Raw genomic sequence first — 11477 nt, 5'->3', positions numbered from 1 at the left:
AATATTATTTATCATTTTAATCATGTTTTCTTCATCAAGGGGACAAATATTTAATATTCAATAGATGTGGAAGGTTGAATTCTGTACTTTCACAACATGCGTAAAACATTTGCTAATGTTTGTTTTTTTTTGTGAAAAGTGTCGTATACAAACGAGTTGTTTTTACTCCAAAACCGTCACAACTTTCGTAAAAAGACATCTATTTAGTATTTCTCGACAACCTTCAAAATATGCGCCCTCTCATGCTCTTGAAGTCCGTTAAAGATAGTTTTCAAAATGAAATTGAAATAAAAAAAAAAGTAATAGCAAAAACATATTTTTTTCAGAACCAACCTAACTAAATTTCTAAAAATGCACATTGAATGATATGTTGATGGACTGCCATTTTCACCACCTACGCCAAAAAGAAGACATTTTCTTGTAGAAAACTTACTTGGAATAGTGTTAAGCTTAAACCAGCCTTATTCAGTCTTTAGTTCAGTCAATTAATTGAGGTTGAATTATGGGGATATAATTCGCTTTATGCACTACAAATCAACTATATATTCAGTCTGGTGTTAATAAGCTTTGTTCACCTAAAATCAACCAAAACCAACTTCTGTCCTTACTGTTCTGCTTGAATTGTTACTTGGGATTTTCGTGCTATGTTATATTGAAAAACATTGAATATGCCATTTTTTAAATTAGGTGAGAGTCGCAATTGTCCAATTCCAGTGAAATCTTAAAATTGTTTAGTTTTTTGCTATATGGACTGGAACTGCTCCAGAGCCATATTTAGGAAGACAAAAAAATTTTTGCGCCTCAACCGTTAGCTTCAGGCAAATGGTATCTCCGAGAAAGTTTTTACCAACGATAATTTTTAATTTGAACTTCTGGTAATCCTATAAGCATCAAAAAAACGTGTTTCTGGTAGCCTTATTTGCTATTTTGTTTTCATTATGCGTTACGTATCACAACGTTTCATTTCGTTTTACTCCATTCCATGACTGGAATGACGTTTGAGCAATTTTTTATTTGCACGATGTGCAGATTAGCGGGGTTCAAATTAAAAAGTGTTCAGATTAGAAACAATCAGATTACCGGGGGTCCACGGTATATTGTTTTACCGATCTTTTGATGCAAGTGACGATAGGTTGGTCTCTACCCAACAAACATTTTAAGCTGCAGATTAGCTTATACAGCCAAAATTTGCCTTATGCAGCTAATTTTCGCCTGTATAAGCTAAGCTGCAGCTAAAATTGTTTGTTGGGTATGGTTCAAAATATAAACTTTTTAGTTATTCGAGATAGACCAGGCTAAGGTTCGACAAATTTTCTAGAACAATTTATTTGAGGCAACTTTGCTCAAAATACAAATCAAGAGTAACATATGGAATGAGCCCATGTCCAAAACGTAAACAAATCGGGTTTTGATACCATTCTATAGCACCGCTTGATAGCTACTAATCGTGAAGGAAAGTTCCGCAAAATCGATAAAAATCATTAAAAATAACTCAATTTTCGAAACGGCCAATCAAAGAAATTTTCGATTCATTAATAAAAACGCTAAAACGGCCATTCATTCACTTTTTTTTTCATTTCATTGATAAGCCTAGTGACGTAGAAGGGCCGATGATTGAAAATTTTCAAACCAAAGCTACCCAAGTAACATTTAACGTTTTATGAAGTACTTCAAGGCTTCTATAAATCAACATTCATAAAACCCTGGTCAAGTGCGCTTGGCCTTTATTACATCCACCACCTCATTAAGACTAGAATCTGTCTAGTTGGCCCACCCTGAAGAAAGTTCTAAAGAGTGTATTATCGAGACAATTCAAGAATGACTTACTGTAAAAAGGTTATAACGAATGCATTGAGAACCGTTTTAAATCCTTATTAAAAGTACAATAAAAACCATTTGGCATCAAAACTTGTTCCATTTGCCTTTGACGCTTGCTAAAAATAAAACTCAATCAAGATGAAAAGGGATACATAAATATCGTCCGACCTTGCCAAATTAATTGTTCAAAAATGAATCTGTCCAAAATCCTCATAAATTTCCTCATCATTAAAGTGAAAGAATTACTAAAATTATCGAAACTCAAATTGTGGTTTATTTTTAGGTGACAGATTAAATCTAATGTGAAATGTGCTTCGGAAGATCGAAAAAAATAAGTCCACCTTCGGAAAACGTTGATTTGACTAATTATTTTTAATTTAGGAAAAACATATTGAAAAACGAAGATTGTAAAAAAGCAAATTGAAAAATAACAATATGGCGATGGTATCAACATTAATTTTCCATAAGCCATGGATGCTTTCATGAAATCGCTAACAAATGCAAAGCATTTTAATGCGGCTTTTATGAAGATAATCTACAGACTGAATTGTTTTTATCTGAAGCCATTTTGCTTGATCCTATTCCGTTTAGTTTTATGACGGCATTAATGGTGGCAAAGTTGCCTGGAAAAAGTTAAACGTCAAAATTTGTTTATCTTTCGATCGTTTTGTCGTGCGATCATTTCAACAGGGTTCTACTCCAGTGTCACATTCTCGATAAGGACGATTTTCATCTATTGGAAGCAGTAACTCAGTAAGTGTATCTACGTAACTTGGAACAGGTTTCATGCTCAATCATTCCCGAAAAGTTTTTCTTCTTCCGGATGATGCGATGAAATTTATGTGCGCTTGCTTGAAATTTTTCGAACATTTAACCCTTTCGTCGAATGAAATCATTGCTATGGTTCGGAAGGCAGTCAATTTCCAGCTGACAGACAGCTTCTAGAGTTTCCTGTCCGCAGTTTTCCACAGTCCCAGTTTGGCACTGATGCTATTTGGATCGCAACGATATTTCTTGAGAAGGCTGCCATTGGCAATATGCTGTGTATTCCCATCAATTTTAAGCGTATAATTTAATGGCTTCCAGTGCTTCGTAAACCGCATTAGCTTCGCTTCTCTCAGTCGGCTGCTCTGTTGTTGTTGACCGATTTTACTAGAATTATTACTTGATTATCCTTTGGCATTTTCTTGCGATTCTGCGTTTAAAAGCCCCAATCGATTATGTTTTTCTCTGTCTCTAGGGGTTGATGCATATATTATGATACGTTTTAGGGGGAGGGGGGTCTAAGATTTAGTGACAAGCAATGCATTAGGTATAGGAAAACGTCACGATAGGGGGGGGGGGGGAATTTCTTATCGATTTAGCGTGACATAATTAATGCATGGGCCCTAGGTGGATCCATCTTATTAGTTTTATTTGCAAACAGTGGGAAGTTTTATGATACACTTCATTGACACCAAAACGCATCAATATATGCTTTTTGATCCCGTTTGAAACCGAACGGTTTTATAATTGCTTTAATAATGTTAAAACACCTTTATGGAGTATTTTGTCGTGACATCAATAAGACTTTTGATTTACTGAACAGTTTTATAAAGGGATAGAGTGGTGCATTAAATTCATTTTTTAAACCAGACACTTTCTGATTTTCTTGTCAGGCTTAAAAGGTTTTTAAAACAGCAAAAAGCTGAACTGCTAATCAAGAATTGTTTTACACTTTTAAATGCTGTATTTAAACTTAAAAGATTGCTAATTGCCGTTATAAAACCAAAATAAATCAGAGTTAAAGCCAAAAGCCTGTTAAATTGTTACTTGGATAGGCCCTACTGCTTGAGACAGGAGATGATTGGTTTTGAATTTATTTGACGTTGCAAAAAGGCTTAGCAAATGGCGTATCATTTTTATGACAAGCACAATGGCTCAACAAAAAGAGCCTATCAATTAAAAGATTGACAAAAAGGCTTATTAATTTATACAAATTAAATTGTTATTGATTTTCATATGTTTCAAAACTTTACGCATTTTTTGGATGGTTTTTACTGAGATACAGATACGAGTGTTTTTATGAACAATATAAATGCCTAAAATATTTCAATTTCCTTATGTATGAATTGAATAGTGGCGGAAAAACTTAAAATTCATTTTCTGGTTTGATTACATTTTGGACATAGGCCCTTTTCAAGTGTTACGCAAAATATAATATCTCTTACATGGTTCTCGTTTTGAACTGTATTTGAAAATGTAGTATAGGGTGACTACATTGATTTTTCGCATGTGTTCTATATGTTCTAAAAACTTTAAGAACTTTTGATTTTTGCTGAAGTAACTAGATTGCAATCTTTTTTTCTGCCGGAGTGTTATAAATGATTTTTGTTGGAAAATGTGCTATTTAAAAAAGATAATATCTCAAAAAGGAACTGGTGGAATTTTACACTACTTTTACATTTCAAATATCGTGATTTCATTCATTTATAGTTTTATATTCTATAAGATATTGTTTTGTTTAACTAATTTAATTCACTTTAGGAAAGAGCGTATTATTTCATGAAGAGCATTAATAACTTTTCAACTAAAATAGACAGCAACTTGCATACTTTAACAAAAACATGCACCATCAAAAGTTCTAAAATTACCTAGAATAAATCATTTACGAGAAATCAATGTATAAAAAGTTAATTTATAAAATCCGATTTTTCAGTGGTCATCATAAGTTACTTATATTAATCAGTTTAAAACGAACACCGCTAGAGATAGCAAATTTCCATCTTCAGCAAAGTTGCTTCAAATCAATAGTTCTTTAAGCTTTGTGCAACAATGTGCTAGTAAGCAAACTATTCCGTAAATCTTTATGATAAAAGGCTAGGACGAGGTGAACAAAAAGTTCACATTCCCTATAGTAATTCTCGTATAAACTTGCAAGGACCAGTGCAGTATGGGTTCACAACCAAATTACAAGAATCATCAAGACCTGATTTAGAATCAATTGAGCTTGGTGGAGCAAAATCTATGTTTGAACCGGTTAATACGCATATTTTCCCGGGAATCGTGAAATGTGATTTATGGTCAATTTCCCGGGATGTCCCTGGTAGGAACCACCTTCCTCGCACTGGAATAACACCCGCCCTTCCCAAGTAACATTGCAAGTTTCATCATGGTTTTAAAGCATGCTACAAGTCTAAATTATAGTCTGCAGAACCCTCATAAAACCCCAATTGCTACTCGGGTTGTGACCATATTGCATGCAGTCTCGACATTGATGTTGGCATAATGCAAGGAACCGAGATTCCAGCAAAGTGAATCCAGACCAGTTGATCTTGCTTGACACAGTCGGTGATCCAGGGCCAGGGGATCGCTTTTCGTACCGAGATGCACGCTTCCCGATAAACTGCCAGCTTTTGAGCACATTGAATGCCTTGCCTTAATCATTGCTGTCCCGTGTATCATGTTAAGGGCCATTGGAACTCATCCAATATGTGCTCCAAAGTGATATCGGTCCTTTCTTCGATTCTGTTCAACAATCTCGTCCAAACTTCCGCACAATCCACAAACAACTAGAGGAAATGGCTCTAATGTTGGCCTAAGGAGCTAAGATTGGACCCATCGCTAAAAATCTGCTATCTATCAATTTTATCTAGATGAACACGTCACTGGGACAGTACTAATGAATATTGAAAATTTAGTCGATTGCTGAATTTATGTATGTGCCCAAATTAGGGGCATTTAGGTCAACATTACATCCATTTCTCCTATATCAACTACACCCTCTCTAATGTCAACCCTCTTATATATCAACCAGTCCGTTCTTCTCTCGCCAGACTGTCTCTACGCTTTTTAGATCAAGTAGCCACTTTTTAAAATACCTGCCACGACGCCACTTTTAGATTCGTGTCAAAATTCAAAACAATGGTCAATGTCACCAGTGTGGCGCCATTTACGGAGAAAATTGAACCTCTGCAGGAAAAAGTAAGTCAATGATCAATACTTTTATTAAACTAATATAACAGAAATCACTATACGCCACTGATATCAGTCATCTTGCATCGGTTGAATTATTCTATGATAGTAGCTATTGAGAACTCAGACAACCACAGGTGCAGCCGCTCTGGCCGCAGCATTCACTGCATCGGCCACAGGTAACGCACAGTGGAACCTGCTTCCGCTGACAGGCGGTACAATGCGTGGAACGAAGCACGTTCATGTTCTGATTATCCCAATGGTTCGGTTCATAGATCGAGGCCATCCCGGGATAGCTGGGGCGCGACCGCTCCATCGATTTGGCATATCGAGAGGCCGATGATGGAGGAAACATGTGAGGGCATCCCTGCAACGTAAATGTTTTACAAGTGGAACAAAATTGGAATTCCGCTTGTACTTACCGGTTCCTGATAGGTGCCAATATGGGGAACTATTGGAGCCCGATTCAGGACAATCGTTTCGGGACTTCCTACCACGGCTCGCTGCTTCCGTTCCAAGGGACGACTGCTGATACTGCTGGTGGGATCCAGATCTGAAACGGGATAATGTTAATGATTTGTTTTAACCTACTGAATAGATATTACCATCCACTTCAGATAATTCTTCATCGAGTCTAGTCTTAACGGGCACATTCGGTTCTTCGTCCAAAACGATATAACTCTCCGGCTCATACCCTAACGGGGTCTGTCGCTCGGTAGTCGGGGAAGATTTTCGAACAGCCCATTGACTTTCCTTCGATCGAGTCTTAATATTATTTATTGTTTTTGATTCTAAATAGGTCTCTTTCGGGTCATCATTACCCTGCTGCTCAGAATTTTCTTGAGCCGGTGCATCGTCATTGTAATATTCGCTTTCCGTGGTCAGTGGCTGAGTTGTAGGAGAGCGAATCTCATTCGCAGTGTTCAATATATCCTCGTACATTTCAACGGGATCAATACCGGAATTCTCATGTATGATCACAACCTGTTCTTCCACATCATCTTCTTCAACTCGATTCTCCTCTTTCATGGAAACATCTCTACTAGTGCTGCTGGTCTGCAGTTTTCCGCTTGCCGTAACCTTTCCGGCCTTCACTATCGCGTTTAATAAGCTGCTACCGTTGGTACTCTTCACACTCTCCGTCAGGGTTTCCTCCATCTCAAAAGATTTCCGCTCCTGTTCAGGATTCAGTCCCATCCTCTCGTTATCCTCAAGAGAACCTTCGAACAGTACTTCCATTTCGGACTTATCTACTTCTGCCCTACTGTCATCATTTTGTGCTGGAATCGTTTCACTGCTTCGCTCATGTCTCGAGTTGGCATTAATCAGAACAATCGACACTAGGACAACCGAAATTAGCAGAACCGTTCCTACCAAGGCCCGCATGATGATCATCACACCACTTGAACGCAGCCCAAGGAAAAAATAACGACTGAGCTGACCGCAACCGTCTCGAGCCAACCATACACTAGGAACTATATTTGGGCGGCACGCCACAAAAGTGCTGATTTTATACATTTCTCCCGTGGTACGTGATAGTGACCGTGGGCTGAAAGTGAAGAAATGCCATGTTTTGATGTCGCTGGCGGTCATGTTTCGTAAACGGCAATATGTGTTACCTTGACCGGTGATAGTGATTTGCAGAAAAGCTCGTGTTTTGGGCCAGTGGTTCCCAGTTCTTACAGACAGTACGTAATTTAATGAAATTGAAATTTATTTGGAGAATTCCAAATTTGTGATTTTTGTGAATAGTTTGAATTGAGTGGAAACTATGAATAGGTTTTATTCACTTATCTGGTAAATATATACAGCCAAATTTCGCTCGTTGGGCTTGTTTAAGTGGGCTACGTTTTAATTTGATGAAATTAACAATCGGTGTATCCCTCAACCAATTTTCAGCTTGACAGCCCAGTCCAACTACCTAAAAGAGCTACGGGTTCAGCCCAACGAGTGAAAGTTGACTGTATTTGGAACGGACCACTGCAAAATTTTGACAAGGACCACGAAATTAGGTACTGCTCAAGATTATGGCACTTTACGGTGCAATAAAATCATGTATCATAAAATCGATTCTTTTGACTCACCCTTCATCCGTTTGCAACAAATACAGTACTTGTTCGCTAACTGGGTCAAAAGTGCAGCACTGTTAGCGGATTCCACTCGCTAACTGGGCTAGCTTATCAAACTAAAAATCACTGAGGATAACTTCAATGGATTGTTTAATCGACGTAAAAAAATGCACCTGCATTGATTTGAAACAGTGTAAGGTTTGTTAATGATATTTACACAGCATTCGAGTTTAGAAAGGCTTAACGTTTTCGCTTAACGATTTCAAGTGTTGACTTCATTGTGAAATGAAAACAGTTTCAAATTTATTTATATTAACACTTAATATTCCATTCGAATGTCTCTCACCAATTATGGCAACAAAATTATAAACTATAGGACGTCCCAGAAAGTATAAGCAAAGTTTATTATTGGAATAAAACGATGTAAAATTAATGAACTCAATTTTTTATTTCATTTAAATGTTCTCTACAGGGGGCGACTCCGGCGTAGTGGTTAGCATCCATACCTCTCACGTCAAAGTTACAAGTTTTATTTAACCCCCGGACAAGTCATGAATGATCCAAGAGCGTTAAAGTAACTATAAAAAAAGTTCTCTATAGTATTCTCTTTAAATTGGATGAAAATAATTCGCAGTTCCTTAAATCGTACATCAAGGAGTGAACTTGTGATCTGACGCTACCCATAAGCTTCAGCACAGATTTCTTGGCTACCAGGTTTCCAGGTAGGGAGGGGCGAAAAAAAATTTCTATGGAAAATTTTGCCGAATGCCATTTCACCGAACGACATTTCACCGAAAGCCTTTGTGTTGCTGGGTTTAGGAGGGGGAAATTGCTACCCCCGCCCCCTCTGGCTACGCCTATGGCTTACAATATTTAGGTCTCAACGTTGGTCGAGCCAATTTTAATAATATCACACGTTTCTTCAAATATTGAATATGCCTCTTTGAGAGCCATCATAGGAAGTCGCTTCTGAACCCGTTCTTTTTGGCCATTTGCCTGCTTAAATCATTACGATCAAAGAAATTTAAAACAGTCTTTTTGTCTACTTCATTGATGCCATGCCTCCTTCGTGCACAAGTGGTACAAAGAATAACTTGATCTTTCACCTTTTTTTCATTTGTCTTACCATATATACCGGTGCATTGAACTCTTCTATGATTTTATTTATTGAAAAAGAGTACAGTGACAATGATACAAGTTTTATATTTATATTTGCTTATGAAAGCTCAATTATTTCTCTACAAATCATCGTTTTACTACATTTTTGTAGGACTTAACATTATTGAGTTATAAATTTTGAAGAAAATGATGATGGTCTAGATTTTTTTTAAGAAAATAAGTATGCAAAGTTAGCGGCGCCAGTGATGTAGTGGTAAGCGTGATTGCCTCTCACCCCAGCAGGCCTGTACCAGGCTGGCCAAATCGGATGATTACTGTACTGTACCACCCTTCATTGGCTCCAAAATGAGGGGAAAACTATAGAGCATTTCCAGCCCAAAACGCAAACCGGTTGGACATGAGTGTTTCCGATTTGAATGAAACATTTCTCACGTTTTCACTGCTACTAATGGTTGCATTTTTCATTTAAATATGATTTTTTCCTCCAGAGTAACTTTTGAAAAGGGCGTATAAAAAATGGATTATTTTTTTTTTCAAAAAATCATAACTTGAAAACTATTAATCTGATCAAAATGGCATATGAGAAGAAGTTTTAGGTAGTTAAATTATCTTTGCGAAAAAAATACATTGAAAGAAAAACTTAGTAAATTAGTATTTAAAAAACGTAAAACGATGATTATCTTAAAACACCTCCCCTTCGATCTTTATAAATTTTTTTTTCAAGAAAACTGAAAAAATGCCCTAATATTTGGTGAAGAGTGTATGCTGAAAACTTTTTAAAAAAAAAATCTGTAATTTTTGAAATTTTTGTTGGTTTTTACAAGTTGGTGAAATTGCATATTTTTTGTAAAATAATAATTTATTTAGATTTTACGCATAATTTTCAAAAACTTTGGATGTAGAAACTTTTTTCCTAAGTCCAGCCGTTCTCAAGTTAATGCAATTTTAAAAAAATAATTATAATAATTTTCTACATTTTGGGTCATTTTCAAATGTTAGTCGTGATGTCCAGCAACGAGATGTTTTTCCATGAATATATATTAAAAAACAAACAATTCATTCTCAAATATGGTAGCTGTCAGACTTACCCGTTTCTATTTAGACGCAGCGGAAAAGAAACAAGTTTATAAGTAAATACTCTCAAATATACCCAAATAATCAACAAACCCACTCATGTCCCTTTTTTCTGTCCTCTATTAGTTGTATACCTGGATAGAATTGTGTATGTCATAACAGAGGCTCAAAACATAAACAGGTAAACAAATATGTTATTAAACCTGTAATTGAGATAAATTCTCTAGGTACTTCTCTGATGTATACCATATTGTGCCTTAAGAGCTCATCCCGCGATATCACAACTACATAAAAAGGCACCCCGTGGAGGCTTCTTACACTTACACTTAAAAAAGTTTGCTATAATCAATTGTACCTAATGAAGATAGGTATAATGTCAACATTGTAATTATTCTGCTACAGATATATATATATATATATATATATATATATATTTATATACTGTTTCTTATCTCAACAAATCTTTCATTTGACCACATCAACGTGCTTCTCTTCCGCTGCCTCTAGATAGAAACGGGTAAGTCTGACAGCTACCATATCTGAAAATGAATTGTTTGTTTTTTAATATACAATCATGAAAAAAAATCTCGTTGCTGGACATCTCGACGAACATTTGAAAATGGCCTAAAAATTGTTATAATTATATTTTTTTAATTCGCATTAACTTGAGAACGGCTGGACTTAGGAAAAAAGTTTTTATATAAAAAGTTATCGAAAATTATGCATAAAATCCAAATAAATTATTATTTTACTAAAAAATATGCATTTTAATCAACTTGTAAAAATCAACAAAAATTTAAAAAATTATAGATTTCTTTTTAAGAAAGTTACCAGCATACACTTTTCACGAAATTTAAGGGTATTCCATCAATTTTCTTGAAAAAAAAATTATAAAGATCGAAGGGGGGGTGTTTTGAGATAATCATCGTTTTACGTTTTTTAAATACTAATTTACAAAGTTTTTTCTTTCAGTGTATTTTTTCCGCAAAGATAATTTAATTACCTAAAACTTTTTCTCATATGCCATTTTGATCAGATCAATTGTTTTCAAGTTATGATTTTTTGCAAAAAAATAATCCATTTTTTATACGCCCTTTTCAAAAGTTACTCTGGAGGAAAAAATCATACTTAAATGAAAAATGCAACCATTAGTAGCAGCGAACACGTGAGCAATGTTTCATTCAAATCAGAAGGGGTCGAGACAAAATTGACATTTTTTTTAACGATTTGAGCTGGAATTGCTCTATAAGGATTCGTTTTGTAGTAGCCATATTTTTTGTAATGTTTAAATGCCAGACTCTAAATGCATTTTTCCTGCTCAATTCCCATTTTGGTCAACTGTGAAATGCCACAACTAAAAATAAAAATCATCAAAATTACTCCTTATTTTTGATTTTAACGTAGATTTTATGCCTGAATTCCAATGTTTTGTCAATTCACCGC

At 35.7% G+C, this 11477-nt stretch overlaps 1 protein-coding gene across 1 annotated transcript; it reads right to left on the bottom strand.

Annotated features, from left to right (window-relative positions):
• Window positions 1–5849: 5849 nt before the first annotated feature.
• On the bottom strand, window positions 5850–7215 carry LOC135699481 (uncharacterized). The gene is made up of 3 exons (XM_065219763.1): window positions 6378–7215; window positions 6195–6325; window positions 5850–6139 (listed from the first exon to the last, which is right to left on the bottom strand). The coding sequence occupies exons 1-3, from the start codon at window positions 7165–7167 to the stop codon at window positions 5885–5887; spliced, it is 1176 nt and encodes a 391-aa protein (XP_065075835.1). The 5' UTR covers window positions 7168–7215; the 3' UTR covers window positions 5850–5884.
• Window positions 7216–11477: the final 4262 nt, after the last annotated feature.

Source organism: Ochlerotatus camptorhynchus, unplaced genomic scaffold, assembly GCF_037179485.1.
Source record: "Ochlerotatus camptorhynchus isolate MF236.1 unplaced genomic scaffold, CSIRO-AGI_Acam_v1.1 ptg000111l, whole genome shotgun sequence".
NCBI lineage: Eukaryota > Metazoa > Arthropoda > Insecta > Diptera > Culicidae > Ochlerotatus > Ochlerotatus camptorhynchus.
Note: the sequence above shows the minus strand (reverse complement) of the source record. Positions and strands in the feature narration are given on the sequence as shown.